Source organism: Eubalaena glacialis, chromosome 2 (genome assembly GCF_028564815.1).
Source record: "Eubalaena glacialis isolate mEubGla1 chromosome 2, mEubGla1.1.hap2.+ XY, whole genome shotgun sequence".
Lineage (NCBI taxonomy): Eukaryota > Metazoa > Chordata > Mammalia > Artiodactyla > Balaenidae > Eubalaena > Eubalaena glacialis.
This window is the reverse complement of record NC_083717.1, coordinates 107,168,922-107,189,775: the sequence shown is the minus strand read 5'-3', so window position 1 is coordinate 107,189,775 and position 20,854 is coordinate 107,168,922. Positions and strand designations below refer to the sequence as shown.

Sequence of the window (20,854 nt, the reverse complement as noted above, 5' to 3'; positions counted from 1 at the left end):
CACCAAACCAGCTTTACAACAAATGCTAAAGGAACTTCTCCTGGCAAGAAACACAAGAGAAGGAAAACACCTACAATAACAAACCCAAAACATTTAAGAAAAAGGCAATAGGAACATACATATCAATAATTACCTTAAATGTAAATGGATTAAATGCTCCCACCAAAAGACACAGACTGGCTGAATGGATACAAAAACAAGACCCGTATATACGCTGTCTACAGGAGACCCACTTCAGACCTAGGGACACATACAGACTGAAAGTGAGGGGATGGAAAAAGATATTCCATGCAAATGGAAATCAAAAGAAAGCTGGAGTAGCAATTCTCATATCAGACAAAATAGACTTTAAAATAAAGACTATTACAAGAGACAAAGAAGGACACTATATGATGATCAAGGGATCGATCCAAGAAGAAGGTATAACAATTGTAAATATTTATGCACCCAACATAGGAGCACCTCAATACATAAGGCAAATACTAACAGCCATAAAAGGGGAAATCGACAGCAACACAATCATAGTTGGGGACTTTAACACCCCACTTTCACCAATGGACAGATCATCCAAAATGAAAATAAATAAGGAAACACAAGCTTTAAATGATACATTAAACAAGATGGGCTTAATTGATATTTATAGGACATTCCACCCAAAAACAACAGAATACACATTTTTCTCAAGTGCTCATGGAACATTCTCCAGGATAGATCATAACTTGGGTCACAAATCAAGCCTTGGTAAATTTAAGAAAATTGAAATCGTATCAAGTATCTTTTCCGACCACAACGCTATGACACTAGATATCAATTACAAGGAAAGGTTCTGTAAAAAATACAAACACATGGAGGCTACACAATACACTACTTAATAACGAAGTGATCACTGAAGAAATCAAAGGGGAAATCAAAAAATACCTAGAAACAAATGACAATGGAGACACGACGACCCAAAACCTATGGGATGCAGCAAAAGCAGTTCTAAGAGGGAAGTTTATAGCAATACAAGCCTACATCAAGAAACAGGAAACATCTCAAATAAACAACCTAACCATGTACCTAAAGCAATTAGAAGAAGAACAAAAAAACCCCAAAGCTAGCAGAAGGAAAGAAATCATAAAGATTAGATCAGAAATAAATGAAAAAGAAATAAAGGAAACAATAGCAAAGATCAATAAAACTAAAAGCTGGTTCTTTGAGAAGATAAACAAAATTGATAAACCATTAGCCAGACTCATCAAGAGAAAAAGGGAGAAGACTCAAATCAATAGAATTAGAAATGAAAAAGGAGAAGTAACCACTGACACTGCAGAAATACAAAGGATCATGAGAGATTACTACAAGCAACTCTATGCCAATAAAATGGACAACCTGGAAGAAATGGACAGATTCTTAGAAATGCACAACCTGCCGAGACTGAACCAGGAAGAAAGAGAAAATATGAACACACCAATCACAAGCACTGAAATTGAAACTGTGATTAAAAATCTTCCAACAAACAAAAGCCCAGAACCAGATGGCTTCACAGGCGAATTCTATCAAACATTTAGAGAAGAGCTAACACCTATCCTTCTCAAACTCTTCCAAAATATAGCAGAGGGAGGAACACTCCTCAACTCATTCTATGAGGCCACCATCACCCTGATACCAAAACCAGACAAAGATGTCACAAAGAAAGAAAACTACAGGCCAATATCACTGGTGAACACAGATGCAAAAATCCTCAACAAAATACTAGCAAACAGAATCAAACAGCACATTAAAAGGATCATACACCATGATCAAGAGGGGTTTATCCCAGGAATGCAAGGGTTCTTCAATATACACAAATCAATCGATGTGATACACCATATTAACAAATTGAAGGAGAAAAACCACATGATCATCTCAATAGATGCAGAGAAAGCTTTCGACAAAATTCAACACCCATTTATGATAAAAACCCTCTAGAAAGTAGGCATAGAGGGAACTTTCCTCAACATAATAAAGGCCATATATGACAAACCCACAGCCAACATTGTCCTCAATGGTGAAAAACTGAAACCATTTCCACCAAGATCAGGAACAAGACAAGGTTGCCCACTCTCACCACTCTTATTCAACATAGTTTTGGAAGTTTTAGCCACAGCAATCAGAGAAGAAAAAGAAATAAAAGGAATCCAAATGGAAAAGAAGAAGTAAAGCTGTCACTGTTTGCAGATGACATGATACTATACATAGAGAATCCTAAAGATGCTAGCAGAAAACTACTAGAGCTAATCAATGAATTTGGTAAAGTAGCAGGATACAAAATTAATGCACAGAAATCTCTTGCATTCCTATACACTAATGATGAAAAATCTGAAAGAGAAATTAAGAAAACACTCCCGTTTACCATTGCAACAAAAAGAATAAAATATCTAGGAATAAACCTACCTAAGGAGACAAAAGACCTGTATGCAGAAAATTATAAGACACTGATGAAAGAAATTAAAGATGATACAAATAGATGGAGAGATATACCATGTTCTTGGATTGGAAGAATTAACATTGTGAAAATGACTCTACTACCCAAAGCAATCTACAGATTCAATGCAATCCCTATCAAACTACCAATGGCATTTTTCACAGAACTAGAACAAAAAATTTCACAATTTGTATGGAAACACAAAAGACCCCGAAGAGCCAAAGCAATCTTGAGAACGAAAAATGGAGCTGGAGGAATCAGGCTCCCTGACTTCAGACTATATTACAAAGCTACAGTAATCAAGACAGTTTGGTACTGGCACAAAAACAGAAACATAGATCAATGGAACAGGATAGAAAGCCCAGAGATAAACCCTCGCACATATGGTCACCTTATCTTTGATAAAGGAGGCAAGCATATACAGTGGAGAAAAGACAGCCTCTTCAATAAGTGGTGCTGGGAAAACTGGACAGGTACATGTAAAAGTATGAAATTAGAACACTCCCTAACACCATACACAAAAATAAACTCAAAATGGATTAAAGACCTAAATGTAAGGCCAGACACTATCAAACTCTTAGAGGAACACATAGGCAGAACACTCTATGACATAAATCACAGCAAGATCCTTTTTGACCCTACTCCTAGAGAAATGGAAATAAAAACACAAATAAACAAATGGGACCTAATGAAACTTAAAAGCTTTTGCACAGCAAAGGAAACCATAAACAAGACCAAAGGACAACCCTCAGAATGGGAGAAAATATTTGCAAATGAAGCAACGGACAAAGGATTAATCTCCAAGATTTACAAGCAGCTCATGCAGCTCAATAACAAAAAAACAAACAACCCAATCCAAAAATGGGCAGGAGACCTAAATAGACATTTCTCCAAAGAAGATATACAGATTGCCAACAAACACATGAAAGAATGCTCAACATCATTAATCATTAGAAAAATGCAAATCAAAACTACAATGAGATATCATCTCACACCGGTCAGAATGGCCATCATCAAAAAATCTAGAAACAATAAATGCTGGAGAGGGTGTGGAGAAAAGGGAACCCTCTTGCACTGTTGGTGGGAATGTAAATTGATACAGACACTATGGAGAAGAGTATGGAGGTTCCTTAAAAAACTACAAATAGAACTACTATACGACCCAGCAATCCCACTACTGGGCATATGCCCTGAGAAAACCATAATTCAAAAAGAGTCATGTACCAAAATGTTCATTGCAGCTCTATTTACAATAGCCAGGACATGGAAGCAACCTAAGTGTCCATCAACAGATGAATGGATAAAGAAGATGTGGCACATATATACAATGGAATATTACTCAGCCATAAAAAGAAACGAAATTGAGGTATTTGTAGTGAGGTGGATGGACCTAGAGTCTGTCATACAGAGTGAAGTAAGTCAGAAAGAGAAAAACAAATACTGTATGCTAACACATATATATGGAATCTAAGGGGAAAAAAAAAAAAGGTCATGAAGAACCTAGGGGTAAGATGGGAATAAAGACATAGACCTACTAGAGAATGGACTTGAGGATATGGGGAGGGGGAAGGGTAAGCTGTGACAAAGTGAGAGAGTGGCATGGACATATATACACTACCAAACGTAAAATAGATAGCTAGTGGGAAGTAGCCGCATAGCACAGGGAGATCAGCTAGATGGTTTGTGACCACCTAGAGGGGTGGGATAGGTGGTTTGTGACCACCTAGAGGGGTGGGATAGGGAGGGTGGGAGGGAGGGAGACGCAAGAGAGAAGAGATATGGAAACATATGTATATGTATAACTGATTCACTGTTATAAAGCAGAAACTAACACACCATTGTAAAGCAATTATACTCCAATAAAGATGTTAAAAAAAGAAAAAAGGCACAAGGGAAACGTATGGGTTGGTGGAAATATTCTACACATGTTGGTTATATAACTTGTATATATTTGTCAAAATTCAAAGAACTATACACCTATGAAAGAGTGAATTTTTACTCTATGTAAATCAAGTACTGACTTTTTTTTTTTTTTTAATTTATTTATTTTTGGCTGTGTTGGGTCTTCGTTTCTGTGCGAGTGCCTTCTCCAGTTGCGGCAAGCGGGGGCCACTCTTCATCGCTGTGCGCGGGCCTCTCACTATCGCGGCCTCTCTTGTTGCGGAGCACAGGCTCCAGACGCGCAGGCTCAGTAGTTGTGGCTCACGGGCCTAGTTGCTCCGCAGCATGTGGGATCCTCCCAGACCAGGGCTCGAACCTGTGTCCCCTGCATTGGCAGGCAGAATCTCAACCACTGCGCCACCAGGGAAGCCCAAGTACTGACTTTTAAAAAAGGCAAGTTTACATTATAGAAAATGCAGAAAACACTATTTGGAAACTTGAGAGCAAAAAAATAGTGGAAACCTTTAAAATACATTCCATAGCATATGTAGAGCATGCCTCCTATTGATGTCATCAAGATAATACTGTCTATGATAGAGTGATATATGAGGACTATGGCAGAACCCACCTTAAAATTTGATATCAAAGTTTAAAAAAAGGCCTCCCTCTGAAAGACAGACAAAATTAAAGAAAGTTCTCTGGACAAGTCCACTAACTTAGGGGGGGAAATGGCATTTCAAGTAGAGTCCTGAGAAACACCTAAGCCTAATCAAAGTAAACAGAGTATCCTCTAGACTGGATATAACTTTAAAAAAAAAAAGAAAAAGAAAATTTGAAGATGTATTATTAACATATGTACATGTTAATGTATAATCTGCATGAAGTGGGGGAGGGCTAAAGAGAAGACTTTATCAGCATTTAGTAAGTACTTCTCAAGGGAGATAGAAAAACTGATTCTGGTAGATACATCATTACTAGAACTCTAGTATGGAGCAGAGATAGTTTATAAGGCGTTTACACAAGCTAGAAGAATATCCCTCAAAACCATTTGATTTTCCTTGCCTTCCAAAAAAGCTTTTAATTTGGTTTTCCAAAGTCTCTGATGCTAAAAGAAGTGCCTACAATGACAGAAACTAGTATTCAGTACCCTACTATATAATTAACAAACAGATTCTTGATTACAAAAAAAAAAATTCTTATGACTTTGATTAGCATGAGTCAATCCCCCAGAATCTAATGTGTTGAATGAGTAGATAAAACTATATTTTGTGTTCTGCAAAGCCTAGGGCCAGATCATAGACTGAAGCAGTCACCAACCTCTTTTTTTGACATCTCTTTCTTTAAAAGGAATATTTGCATTTATAAAGAATATTCTTCACAGAGGGAACACAAAGAAAAACACTATTGAGCCATGGACAAATGTCTGTGCTAAAAGAGACTTGAGGGGTCTTCTATTTGAGCCTCCTCATTTTGCAGATGAGAGGCTAAGTTGCATCTTAAAGCTTAAGTTACCTGCTCAAGGCCTCAAAGTTAACCAGTCAGAGTCAGGCATTTAACACAGGTCCCCTGACTCCCCAACATCAGTGTTTTCCCCATTGGACTATACTGCCTGCTTCATCACAGAGCAGTGTGTAAGAACAACTCTGAGGTCAGAGACCTATGTTCAAATGTTTTCCCCATTGGACTATACTGCCTGCTTCATCACAGAGCAGTGTGTAAGAACAACTCTGAGGTCAGAGACCTACGTTCAAATCCCAGCTCCCACACTGACTAGCTGTGTAACATTGGGGGAGCTATTTAACATCTCTAAGCCTTATTGTACTCATCTGTAACTAGGGGCAATAATATTTTCTATTAAAGAGGTAGGATTAAATGAAAGAATGCATATAAAGTGCTTATCACAGAGCCCAGAAACACAGTTAAGTACTCAATAAATTTTTAAATGGATCAATTAACACATATTACAATTAAGATACATAATATGGTCATTACATAACTCTCTAACACATAAGAATGGCACCATGTTATGATATGCATAATTTGTCAGTACATTCATTTTAATTGTAATTATGTCAGGGAAACATTATAAGGAGAGGAACAGAAAATCATAGGAAAAAGGGATGCAAAAAAGACTACTGAGATATTTCTAAACCCTTAATTTATCTTATTAGAATATAATTGAACTTACTGTATTTTCAAGTATCATATGTCAAAATGTATCTATCTACTTATAAATAATCCTACATAATTTTGTAAAGTAACTGGATCCTAATCAAGTAAGAAAACTTTCTATAGTCATCCTAAACCATAAATCCTAACTAAATAATAAACATATTTGCTCAGGAAAACTAATTTAATCACTCTTTAAAACTTTTTATTATAATAAGAGAAAAATTGTAAAGATAGTTTAAAGATGTCGCATGTGTCCTTCGCCCAGCTTCCCCCAGTGGTGACTTATATAACTACAGTACATTGTCAAAACCAAGAAATTGACGTGTGAATTGAGATAAAATTCACAACATAAGATTACCATTTTAAAGTGTACAATTCAGAGGTTTTTAGTATATTCCTAGAGTTGTGCAACCATCACCACTAAATCACCACCTTTTGAAGTCACCATAACGTATCTCTAAAGACCGGAAAATCTGATATGTTCTTTTTTTTTAAAATAAATTTATTTGTTTATTTTATTTTTGGCTGCGTTGGGTCTTCATTGCTGTGTGCGGGCTTTCTCTAGTTGTGGCGAGTGGGGGCTACTCTTCTTTGTGGTGCACGGGCTTCTCATTGTGGTGGCTTCTCTTGTTGAGAAGCACAGGCTCTAGGCCCACAGGCTTCAGCAGTTACAGCACGCGGGCTCAGCAATTGTGGCTCACGGGCTCCAGAGCACAGGCTAAGTAGTTGCAGCGCACGAGCTCAGTTTCTCTCTGCCACAGGTGGGATCTTCCCGGACCAGGGCTCACCCCCGAGTCCCCTGCGTTGGCAGGCAGATTCTTAACCACTGCACCACCAGGGAAATTCCTGTTCATTTTTAAAAATCTATTTAGTTCAAGTCAGAGGTAACCTTACGGTTGCATTATTAATAATCCCCTTTATCAGAGATAACATTTTCATTCATGCACATCTATTATCAACATTTGCTGGGCCCCAACATGAGACCTTACCTACTAACTGTACAAAGATATAATCTGTGCCCTTCCAACAGTTCACAGTCTAGTGAGAGGAAGACATGTGAGTGAACATTTACATTTCAATGTGGTAAGTGCTACAATAAGGTCCCCCAACGCACTGCCCAGCAACACTGGGGAGTGAGTCTACCCTGGAATAAGGAGGTAATGAGAGGCTGATGATTCATGCAGCAGGAGAAAATGCATATGGAGGATGATAGGAGACAAGGCTGGAAAGGAGGCAGCAGAGATGATGGAAGACCTCCTATGCCAAGCTGAAAGGCTGTAAGCCAGTAGGCAATGGGAAAAGCTTGAAGGATTTTAAAAAGAAAATGATCAGAGTTGCATTTTGGAAGCATGAGAAAGGTCGGAATTGGTTCACCACTCCGCAGGAGGGTAAAACTTAGACCTTTAGGACCCCATATCTGGCAAGCACAAATGGAGAGCCAGGGAAGGCAAGGTAGGAGCTCTGATTCCTGCCATCACTGAGGCTAGAGTCCAAAGAGGAATACTGAACTCATCCAGATCCCTATCTTACCTCAGAAACACCTGAGCTCTTGTGGCCTCTTGGACGTTCCCATCTCATCCCACCTAACAGAAGAAGCCTGAGGGAGTGAGGAGTGAATTCAGCTTGGTGTGCTATCGATAAGACCATGCCGGTCATTAAAATGTTGAAATCTCTCTCTATCAGTTGGCAAATAGCCTCTGCCCTGACAGGCTTCTCCCTTCTTCCCTGGGACCAACCCCAACCCCACCTCCCATGATTCAGCACTAAATATTTAGTGTCTGGCGCAGCAGAGGGCGCTAGACCCAACTTCAGTGCTCTCTGGCAGAGTCTTGGTCAGTGAGGTAGGTATTCACCATGACTCATTGATTGTTGAATATTTTAAACATCACCCCCACATGGGGGCCAAGCCCAGAGGCCTCCTTTAAACCATTAAGCCTCTTCTATCACATTCAGCTGCAACAACAAATAATATCGGGTTGGCCAAAAAGTTCGTTTGGGTTTTTCCGTAAGAGGTTACAGAAAAAACCCGAACGAACTTTTTGGCCAACCCACAGATCTTCAATATTCTTTCATTATCCCCAACTTTCTTCTCCAGATTCTCCCTCCAAATTCTGACCAGATATTTCTGCTTAAGGCTCATCTTGTTCTATCCCGACTGTTTCTCTGGTTTTAATCTTTTGTTTCTTCCTTTAGTCAACTATTTTAACTCTCCATCCAGTTTCACTGACTTTAGCTGTCCAGGGTAAAGACTTTCCTGGTCATGGGCAGCCCTACCATGTCCAACCAGTCCCTAAGAACCAGACCTGAAGTCACAGTAGACATAGAGTCTCATTAGGTCTATTAATCTATTAAGTATAAAAAACTGCAAAAAAGTTAATAGAAAACTCTAAACATATAATACTCAGCCCAGCCTCAAGATACCATTTTATACAATACAGACTTTCATTTGTTTGTATTGTCTCAAATTCCAATTAACTAAAATATACAACACTTTTGTGTTAAATAATGAAATTAAAGGATATGGATCACATTATGCCTCAGTGTATATATACATACACTACGATTGTATCTTTTTTTAACACCTCCCCCCACCAACACAAGGTGTGGCCACCACACAAAGAATCTGACCATAAGCAAAGGTATAACTTGGCAGTGATGCCAATTAGAAGTGGTGATAAGAGACTATATTAAATCAATGGCCCAAAGTATAAATCAGCATAAAACAGAGGACATAACAAGAGATGGACAGAAGAGGTATCATGTCAGAAAAGATGGTAGGAAATAAAATTGTGGAAACCAAGAAGAGAAAGTAAAGTTTTTCTACTTCTTTTGTCATTTTCTTTTGACCAGAAGCTAAAGGTATCTTATATGAGAAACATTATTAGTAGGAATAGTCCATAATATTTTATAGTGACACACTAAAAGATCTAATTTGCAGCAAGACAATATAATAGCATTCTATCTGTCTCCTTAGAATAATCAGACTGTCTAGTATACCCAAAATCAAAAATTGGAATACAGGTAATATGTGTTCTCCTTTACCATAAAAATTATTAGAAGACAATTCCTAGATGTGCTTTCTGTACTATGGGTATTCATTTAAACAAGCTTGTCTAAATTATCCAAGGTGTATTTAAAAATAAGCAAAGAAAGTGTTGATTAGCTATTCTGCTTATAAAATCTGACATTACAATAGTTAGCTCAGTAACTTATGTCCTACAGCTATACCAAGCAAACTCTCATTCACTTTTGTTTTTAACCTACTTCACATGTACCAGAACCTGAAACTGGACATAGATTGAAGAAGCTGCACTGTAGTACTGGAACTACCTTCTGTTTTGATCAGATTTTTATCTCTCAACAGCCAAATTTCCTGAGTGGCCTCCCAAAGAGCTGATGGGATATTTTGTTGTACAGATGAGTGCATACTGTGAAATTGTAGGTTCAACATGTCTTATAACATCCCACGCATCATTGCCAGTCCATAGGTCCTCTGGACCAAAAACCTCCAATTCCGTAATAACTCCAGGGGCTTTTAGATTTTTCTAGAGGCAAAAATCTGAAAGAGGGCAGGCTGGATGCCTTCTCCAGCCTCAACTATCCCCTAGAAGTACTTGAGATCCTTAGGTGAATTGATTAATTCTGCTTCCTTGTGTTGTGATCAATGTTCTTACCTGCTTGGCTCATGTTTGACAAAACAAGAATCTTAGTAGCACCTACTCACTAGAGTATCTGGAATCCTCTGGGACTCCTGAAGCCAACTCTTCCACTTAGGTGTCCTCAGAATTAGGCTAGGATCCAGACTAGAGGCCCTTGAGTTAAATCAAGCTATAGAGAAATAAGGCTGTGCACCTGCCTAGAGGCAAGGGATAATTTGCCTGATTATGCAGTGCCTGGATGGAGTACCAGACTGAGAAGATTCCTAATGATTTGGCTTTTTCCTACCACAAATTCAATGAAAGTGGCCAGACATTTGAGTGTGCCCTAGGGCATGCTGTTTTGAGGTACCACTATTTCTTTCAGGCCTTGGGCCTGTGGGCCTTTGCTAATTTAACTGGCTCCCATAATACCATTTCACAGCAAGCCTCCTTAAACTTGCCAACAAAATGGAGTGCTTGTATTGTCAGTCATTCCCCTATTCATCAGTCTTTAGACTATCCTTCCTTATTCTCCTCTTCCAGAGCAAAATAACCTATTAGCATTGGCATTCTGCCGAACACTGATTGCCCAAATGCCAAACAGTGCTTTCTTGGAGGTTCCCATCCCCAAAGCTCCAGCCTGGCACTGTGTTGAGTGCTAAAAGTGCACCCTGTGTAGGGCTGGGAACTTTGGAGCCAGCAGGCAGCGGCTCACAGGAGAATCCAGGGAAGCACTCCTCTGTCCTCCAGAAAAGCTATTTTGGGTGGCCACTTAGGTTTGGGAATAGAGATGCTGAAAAGTGCCTTTTAGGGCTCCATGGGTTACATTTCCTAACTGTTAATGCACAATCTAGGCTACACTGTTATCAGTCAAAGGATTTTCAAACAACAGCTGAATGTTGGAATTTGATACTCTCTTTTTTTGTCAGATAACTAAACTGATGCCAGACATGACGTCTCTTGAAAATAAAATTCATACTTAGTTGCTGCAGTCACAGAATTAAGATTGATATCCCAATCTACTTTTTCTTTATATGATGCCATTGCTTTGTGAAGAATCTTAATTTGTGTTACACAGTTTTGGAATTAGATTTAATTCATTGCCAGCTTTATGCATTTATTTTTAGTTTAGACTGATTCCTCTGAGCGCGTCAAGAATGATTGAAATTTTCTGACAGTAATTTTTCCTAGGCAAGTAGATTTCTGTCGTTTGACTCAACTGTACCAGAGTAAGTCAAATCAACATAGTAAAGAAAAGACTAAGTATACTTGGCTTTACATTTTTAGCTTTTCTACCTAGAAGTAACCTGCTGTTACCTTAGCCTGGAATGCCCTTTACCCATCCGCACAGCCCATTTTCTGCTTTTGGCAATCTTTCATGACCTAGTTCAAATCTCACCTCCTTTGAGAAATATTTAATTTCAAGTCCCCCACATGTGCACTGCCACAGCATATCACCTTGTCCTAGCCCTGAATTCTGTGATGTTTTATAGTTTGTTATTTACATGTTTATAATCCCTCTCTAGGTTGTAAGTCCTTGGACGACAGGGAGCTTTACTCCTCCTATCCCCCCAGTGCTTTAAGTTGTGAAGATTTCTTTGAAAAACAGTATACAAATATGAAATAATCATATTGTTTGTAGGTCAGGAAAGACAAAAAATAAAACTAACCAATAAATATAAGAGCATCAAATTGGAATTATGAACCATCTTTAGAATCCTGCCCACTTGAAGACAGATATGCATATCTGCAAATAACTTTTTACCTTTTAAGGGTAGAGAATCAGTTAAGGCCATTCAGAAATAAATCAAAAGTTAGAAATATGAGATTCACTCTTGGCTTCTCCTTCTCCCTCATTTTTTATATCCAGTCAATCAACAATACTCATCAATGTTATCTACTAAATATCTGTGTGACCAAGTAGTAGCTATTCTCAAACCTCAGCAAGCATAAGACTCAGCTGAAAGACTTAAACTGATGAGTTCCAGGCCCCAACTTCCTGATTTGCTAGGTCTGCAGTGGGGACCAGAAACTGCATTTCTAACGAGTACCCAGGTGAAACTAATGCTGCTCATCCAGGAACCACACTTTTAAACCACTGAGAAGGTTTAACCCACCCACTCTATTCTCCTAGCTTTTAACAAGGTTCACAATTTCTACAAAAGGAAGAAAACCCCTGAGTTGTGACACAGTAAGATGGCTCAAATAAGGCATAAGAATAGCTAGGTTTGGTCCTGATCCTGAATGGCTTCCCCTGGTGGGCAGTGGTTGCCTAACTTGAAATGATCTTTAACATACAAGAACAAGTCCTAAAGCATTTCTGGAGTGGTCCAGAGTGCCTCTAAATACAGACCAACAGATGAGGTCATGGTAATGCAGGGAGTCAGAAGTAGAGGAGGGGGATGAAAGCTATAATCACTGTCAAAGGGGTGTTTTCTGTAGACAAGTGAATGGAGCTATTGTACACAAACTCAGTGGTTGCCAAGCATGTGGCCCAATTATTTTGCCTGTATGAGCATGGCACGGAAGGATCTCCTTAGAGGACTTGATTCACACAAGTTGATGTTTACTCTGACAGTAGCAAGCAAAAGCCTAGAGAATTTGATCCTAAGATTCCTTACAAGTTCCTACCTTCCAAATCTAGGATATGATGCAATTAAGCTGGAAAGACCACAGAGTAAAACACCATCCTTAGAAACAGTACAGTAATTATAATTGGTGAAAGACCAATACAGGGGCCTATCTTGTTCAAAATATTGACAACAGTAATGAGCGTCACGTGATGGCCTTGGGAGGCAAGAGGTCCATAATTTAAATCTGGGGATCATCCTCCCAGAGAAACTGCTCTCCCTAGTCTATCTTTGGCTCTACTATATGTAAAATGTTTGTAAAAGCTTCAAAAAGGTTATATTGGCCACCAGGGCCTAGGGTCTTAAAGGAACAGAAGGCCTGCTTCAATGGCTAGGATGGACGTATGACAAGGTGTTTTGCTTTCTTAGGGGAAATACCACTCACTGTACAGCATAGGATGGAGATGCTTCAGTACTCTCCAAATTTCTCAGCTGCATAAGAAGACCATTCAGGTGGTTGGCTTGAGCCCCAAGGATCAAGGCCATAAAACAAAGGGGCAACAACTGCCACTGGGCCTCCTGGAGAGCAGCACCCTCCTCCCTGAGCACCATGTAGGTGAGATACAGAAGCTATAAGCTTGTTGCCAATCCTCCATGATATTCACATCTCTTGTAGAAGCTCTGGCTAGGCACAGCTGAGGAACAGTGACCCACAGGAGGCTGCTCCAAGAAACAGGATCTGCAGAGTCCAACAGAAAGTTACAGATGAGGCTATCAGAGAGAAGATGAATTCAACTTAAAATAGACATATGGCTTCCCTGGTGGCACAGTGGTTAAGAATCCACCTGCCATGATTTGTGACCACTAGAGGGGTGGGATAGGGAGGGTGGGAGAGAGACGCAAGAGGGAGGGGATATGGGGATATATGTATATGTATAGCTGATTCACTTTGTTATACAGCAGAAACTAACACACCATTGTAAAGCAATTATACTCCAATAAAGATGTTTAAAAAAAAGAAAGAAAGAATCCATCTGCCAATGCAGGGGACACAGGTTCAATCCCTGGCCCGGGAAGATCCCACACGCCGTGGAGCAACTAAGCCCGTGAGCCACAACTACTGAAGCCCCCGCGCCTAGAGCCCGTGAGCCACAATTACTGAGCCTGCACTCTAGAGCCCGCGAGCCACAACTACTGAAGCCCGTGCACCTAGAGCCCGTGAGCCACAACAAGAGAAGCCACCGCAATAAGAAGCCTGTGCACCACAACGAAGAGTAGCCCCCGCTCTCCACAGCTAGAGAAAGCCCAAGCACAGCAATGAAGACCCAACACAGCCAAAAATAAAAACAAATAAATAAATAAATTTATTTTAAAAAATAATAAAATAAAATAGACATAATTAGAAACAGATTGGGAAGCATGGTTCACTTCCTGTCCAGACAACAGGTTAGAAAATGAGGCTGTGAGTAGGCTGCTTTATGTAGTACTGACTTGGAGGAAAGGAGTGCAGGAGGGTTCTGTGGCTGTGGTGAACCGTATGCTCAATACCCTAATTTTGCCAGACCTCCAACGCTCCATGAAGCCCTGTACTACACAGGATTCACTTGCTGTAAGCCTTCTAAACCTGCAGAGATGGGGGAAGTGAGGACACCTGAAAGGCTTGAAATCCTAACAGACAAACGAAAAAAATCATAGGCACTGTGGGCTGAAGCTCCACTAATTCAACAAAGGATAACTGCAAAAAGTTAGCAGGTTTCATAAAATACCACATTTACATACTGTACTTCTCACCAGAGAGAGGGGCTACACAGCAAAATGGTTTGAAATGGGATGGGATGAAACTACAAAAAGGGTTATACAATAGTTACAAAATGTTTATTGTTTTCAGGCAGAAGAAATTTTAAAGTGTTGTAGTTAACACAGCAATCATGTAGCACAAACAAATCAGAAAAAATATTTGCTGAACTATGTAAGGCACTGAACTAGGTGCTGTAGTTCTTAGGGTTTAAGATTTATAGCTTCCTCTTACTCTCTCCTTTATAAATTCTAAAGTATAATCTATCAGAAAATAAAGTTCTTAAAATAATCCAAAATATTTTAATATAGTAATTATTATATCATTGGTAAATTGCCTCTAAAGCTAATGCCTTGCTACTTATTTTGGATTACACATTTTAAGAATTATACATAAACCACTACAAGCATATGAAAAATGACTGTTTTTTGCCTTCAGGTTGTCTGATTTTATTTTGGCAAACATTTCCTTTTTTAAATATGATATTAATATCACAGACGTGATACACGAGTCTCTGGACAATGTATAAACAGAGGACTCAAAATCACATGCTCTGTACACTATGTTGAATTGCCTCATCTAGCATATTCATTCCAAGCATTTAACAGAATGCAAATTCATACAAATACCCTTGAGTAAAATCTGCTGTAGTGATTGCGTCTAGGTTTCTCTTGGATGTCACTGACACTTCTTAAACAGGACTTCTTCAAAAAGAAAAAGAATGAAAGCATAAATACACATCTAGAATTTACCTTCTGTACTGAAAAGACTGATTTGCATTAGTTTTATACAATAAATGTTTTAATATACAAATTAAGAAACAGAATACTAGTGCTTTTAGGATCCTAGAAGGCTAATTTTGGAACTTAGTTTTAAGAATTAGATTCTAACTGACTTGCTATTGTAACAGAGATCCTGAGACAGCATAATTACTTTTTAAAATAAAGTTTTTAAAAACCAATATTCATGAAAATACAACAGCCTTGTGTTTTTCTCTGTGAATAAAATTATACTAATTCTCTAAGAACATCCTTTTTGCATTAATGAAACCAAGGATTCCACTTACCAAGAAGCAGAAGTTCTTAGAAAAGACAAACCACGGTCCAAGCAATAAATGCCTCTCTAAAGCCAAAGACTTGGTAGAATAGAAGGAAAGCAAACCTGAACTCTTGATTTTAAAGAAGAGTTCTAATAAAGATTTCAGTTATGCCAGTCTTGGATTTCACAATTTTACTGAAATTAATCAGAAATCATTTTATGGGGACTTACAGCTTAAGTTCAATTATTTTTATAAAAAAGTAAAACATTTCTCAATTCTATTTCTGAACTGAATAGAATAAGGCACAATGTAAGTACAGTATATTAGAGTATTTAAATGTTCCTTATTATTTGTAGTGATATCGCCAAATAACTTTCTCTTTACTGCGAAATAAGTATTAAATTTCCATTTTATAGACAAGGAAATTAAGGTAGAGACAGGTGAAGTAACTTAAGGAGTCAGAATGGATAGAGGGAACAAAGGTGGGATTTAGAGACAAAAGGGGTGGGGTTTAAATACAGTACAGCCACCTACTAGCTTTGAGCAAGTTCCTTCATCTGGGACTATCTTTCATCTGTAAAATGAGGATAATACCACCTACCTCTCAACGGCTGATGTAAGGTATAAGCAAAGCACCTAGCACAAAGCCTAGTACATAGTTAGCCATTCAACAAATATAGGCTCTCCCACCAATCCACAATCCCACTTTCTTTAGCTGGTACAATGGGTATAAAATCAATCCATAACACTGATGTGAGGTAAATGAGATAATAATACAGGCGAAGTGCCTGGCAGGTGCAAGGATCAATACATTTGTTCTCTCCCTCAATATTCTCTCCCTTACTCCATGTCCCACAGTTACTAAATGGCTGAGCCACAATCAAATCCACATCTTGGTTCCACTTTAGAACTGCCTCTGCACACACATTCCATTTATGGTTGTACCTTATTTAACTGCAAAAACTAATCTAACCTAGCTGCTTAATCAGTTGTTATTTTAATGTGTTCCCAGTAAAATCAAATTCATTTCTAGGGTAGCTTTACTTTTCAGCAATAACCAAAAAAAAGTGATTAATATTCTCATTTGGCAATATATATTTTTCAATACATATTTCTACTGGCATTTCTGCAATATATTCTTAATATTTTATAAGTTGTTATAACCTGAAAGATAGTTAAAAATCTATTCTTTAGATATTACACGCCTAAGCACCTAAATGACTCCATTCGGAGAGTTCAAAGATAGTAGGTAGCCTTTTCATTTTTCCTATTTTCTCCCAAATAAAATAACAAAGTAAGGTAGTAAATGTGATAAGTAAATAAATATGTGCTTAAATGAAACAGATGTGTGAAAAATATGGACCAGATCTGCATTTATGAGGCAATGACCTTCAAAACTGGCAGGGAGCTGTTAACAATGTTCTTCACAGGGGAGCAATTATACTACAACCCTCCTATGTATACTTTCATTTCTCATGGTCTACAACTACATGTGCATATCAGAAAGAATAAAATAGTCTGGTAACTGTGGCAACCTTCATTGAGAAGATATAAGGCATTTTCATTACCTTAATAATCACATCCCAAATGCCAGATCAGTATAACTGCTGCAATATGAAAGGCTAGACCAACACTTTGACAGAATTTCCTACAACTGAAATTTACCAAATGTAGCTATTATGACTCTAACCCAGTGATACATTTCTGATTCTGTAATACCCTAAGTGGTCTCTGATGATCTCAAGAAGCACTGAAATTTTTCTAAAATAAATACCTTATTTAAAGAAAAATATGCCATACAATACTTTTAGGAAAAGGAGGTCAAATTATCACCAGTTTTTTTAATATACAGTACTGCAATTCCTAAATGTTGTAAATAGTGCTTTAACCCAATAAGTAGCTCACATACTGATTTAAAAGACCCTGTGCCCAGTGTCCGACAAATAAGCGCATATGTGCTAGCTCTCCCTCTCTCTCTCTCTCTCCCCCCCCCCCCACACACACAATAGAAATATACAAGAGGGAAAAGTTGCTAAGAAAAGCTCAATCTCTAATGCTCAAAAAAAGGTGTATGCACAAAATATTAATTTCACATAAAATATTGTCTTATCTTCCACATTTCCTCACATGGGTAAAAACAAAAGCAATTCACAATAGTAGTGCCAAAGAATGACAATATTACATATACTTTAGAATTCCTGTGTTCATGCAAGAATCACAATGCACAATCATTAACATATCTATATAGTGAACACTTACTACAGTATGGTCATATTACACCAAGCTTAATTTTTTTAAGTGGCCTAAATTTTTATAACATATTAAATTGTAATAATGTAAAATAAGACCAGCAGGAAAATACATACAACCATAGTAGCATATAGCAAGCATAAATCCAATAAGTCCTGCTCAACTTAAAAATATTTTTCTCAACAGTAACCACCCACAAGTATAATACCAATAAGCCAACTGGGTTTTCCACTATCTGGGAAAAATAACTAGTTGCCTTGCTGTGATACCTTAAAACCACAAGGTTATCACTAAATGGAGAGGTGACATGAATTGTTTCATTTGTACTTTATATCTTGGCAAAAGTTAATGATCTGTCCCAGAAATTTTATTTCACCATATACCCCAAAAGTATTTTTAGGACTCATGAAGTCTAAATCTCACACTGCCCCTGATATGCTATTGTGTAAATGCTTTAAATTTTAAAACAAAAGAATAAAGACTTTAAAAGCTCTGCACAATGTATTCAAATGGTAAGGATGTCTACTCAATCCATGTTTTCTCCGAGCCCTCCACCAAAAAACAAAAAAAACTGTACATGACACATAAAGATACAATAGAAACAAAAAGCAGCATGACACTCATTCAGTAAGGAAATAATACACAACAATCTCTATATCATATTCAACTACAAAAATCCTTTCACTTGATGGCTAGCATCTTTATGACTGCTTAATCTGTATTTAAGTGGCCTGAAAAAGAGATTTTGTTCTCTTTCTCTACCCTCATAGATCTTTGGCAGCAGTCAGCACTCATGCCCAGAGCTGGTTTTGGAGGTGGGAGAATAAGGAAAGTGGAGAGAAGGTTGACCTGAGCACGGAGTCAGCAGAGAGCAGCTGCTCTCATATACTACCCAGCGTCTTTCTCACCTACCGCTATTTTCCACTATTGGGCATTGTCAGCGAAAAAAATTAATGGGGGAGGGGGACGGGGAAAGAGACAAAGAGAGTAGGACCCCGGCCGACAGTTTTTGTCTGCTACATCTGAGGTTAGAAGCCCTCTCGGGTTTCTTGCTGCAAAGGCAAGGGATCAGGTGAGACCCTCCGGGTCCAGCTCAATTTGCTTCTCCAGAAAGCAGTTTTCGGCAGTGAGCGCAGGATCCTCCTGGCTGGTGAACTAAACACCGGAGCATTGTTAATGTTTTCTACCTCTTACTTTATAAAGGAGGAAGAGGGCTGTGACTGCATTCCTGGGAAAGACTACTACTCCTGACGTGCCACACAACGAGAGGTTGTAAAAATCCCTTCAAAAATACCAGGTTCTGAAGAAATGCTGTGCAGCCTTATCGTATTGTTGGCGTTTTTTTGTAAGTCGCCGATTCTCACCAACGCCAATCCTCAAATCGCTGGGACTTGTTGCTAAATCTTTACCTCACGCCCCCCAGAATTGCCCAACTGAATAAGATTTGGGGAGCGAAAGGGCAGAGGGGGGCCTAAGTCTTTAAAGCCCGGAGGGCTGGTCTCCCTTCAATAGGCCACTCTGCATGGGCTACGCGTTCAATTCTACCTTCTGAGAGCTCTGACTCACAAATGCTGGGCGGGGGGAGCAAATTATGGCATACACCATTATCCTTCCAGCCAAAGAGATGTAAGAAAAGCCGCCAGCCGTCCTTGCCGGGCCGGAGAGTCAAAGCCTGCGCCCCACGACGGGGCGGCCGGGGAAAGAGCCTCCCTCCCGACGCCCGAGGAAGGTGCTCCCCACACCGGCGGGTTCGAGGAGCCAGGATAGAGCGTCCTCACCTCAGGAGAGGGCAGGGGACGAGGTGGGGGTCCAGGACGCGAGGACTCGCCTCTCAGCAGCGCCGAGCTCCGAGTGCCCAGCCCCGGACTGGGGCTCAGGCAGAGGCGCCCTGCACCGGGGCTGTCCGCCGCAACCAGGGGTGGACAAAGCGCTGGGGTCTGGAGCGACGCGCGGGCGCGGGCCAAGTTGGCCAGACTCGGGGGACGAGGGCGTCCCGCGGGCGGGGCGGCGCGGCACTGACCTGGATGGTGCAGGTGTACTCGCTGTCGTCCAGCAGCCGCACGGTGCAGCTGTACTCGCGCTCCAGGCTCCTGCTGCTGCCGCTCATCAACCTGCTCAGCATCTTCCCGCCCGCCCGCCCGCCGCCGGGAGAGACGCGGCGGCGCTGCGGACCCCGGACCAGGCGCCCCTCAGCCGGGCAGCTCCGCACCGACCCCAAGCACCTGCACCATCACCCCAGCACGGACGCCGCCGCTGCCTCCTGCTGACCCAGCTCCTCCTCCTTCTCCGCCACCGCCTCCCCACAGCCCAGAACAAGCACCCGGCTCTCTTTCCTCCGCGCCCCACTGCCCGTGTCCTGCTCGTGGGGCGGGGCCTCGGCCGAAGGGGCCCAATGGAGGTCAGCGCGGCGGAACCGAGTGGCAGACAGTAGAGCCAATAGAAATAGGTCACTGCGATGATGGACAAGCTGGGGAAGCAATCACGGGAAAGCAGTCGGACCGAGCCAAGCCGGACCAGCCCTCTGGCGTCCCAAACGAGGGGCTCCTTTTCTCCCTGCGGTTCCTGTAGATGCTACTTCCCCGCCCCCGCGCCAGGTGTGGGCACCCGGCTCGATCAATGTCAGCTGTTTGGAATACATTTGGCCTCTGCTTCAGGGGCCAAGTCCCACACTCTGCAACGCCTCGGTTCTCGCCTCTCGGGAGCCGGAGCGGTGAGAGCTCACAATCCCTGCACCTGCAGAATGCAAGCACCTTCGGCTCTGGACCAGGCGGCTGCCCCCACCTGCGCTGTATCCCAAGGCAGCCCGACGGTCTCCTCTGCTCCACCCCTCTTATTTTGGAGAACATCTGTTTTACAGGAGCTACTTAAGGAAAACTTAAGGGTTTAACCCCTAGAAAACCCCCCACTCAAACACCCTTTGCCTCCTTCCTTTTATTTTCAGAAGACAAAAGGAAGAGACTGAGACGTGCGCCTTCAGCCGGTATAATACAGAGGAAACGATCAATTCTTTCCTTACACCTTTAGAACTAGAATTATCGTGTCTTCATACTTCCTCAACAAAAC

At 40.4% G+C, this 20,854-nt stretch overlaps 1 protein-coding gene across 4 annotated transcripts in view; it reads right to left on the bottom strand.

Annotated features, from left to right (window-relative positions):
• The window catches only part of FRMD5 (FERM domain containing 5), a 350,784-nt gene extending 330,871 nt beyond the window's left edge, over nucleotides 1-19,913 (bottom strand). For all 4 annotated transcript variants that reach the window (XM_061182209.1, XM_061182207.1, XM_061182210.1 and 1 more), the window contains exon 1: nucleotides 19,812-19,913. In XM_061182209.1, the coding sequence (XP_061038192.1) occupies nucleotides 19,812-19,913 (102 nt within the window). The remainder of the gene's footprint in view (nucleotides 1-19,811) is intronic.
• Between the last annotated feature and the right edge of the window lie 941 nt (nucleotides 19,914-20,854).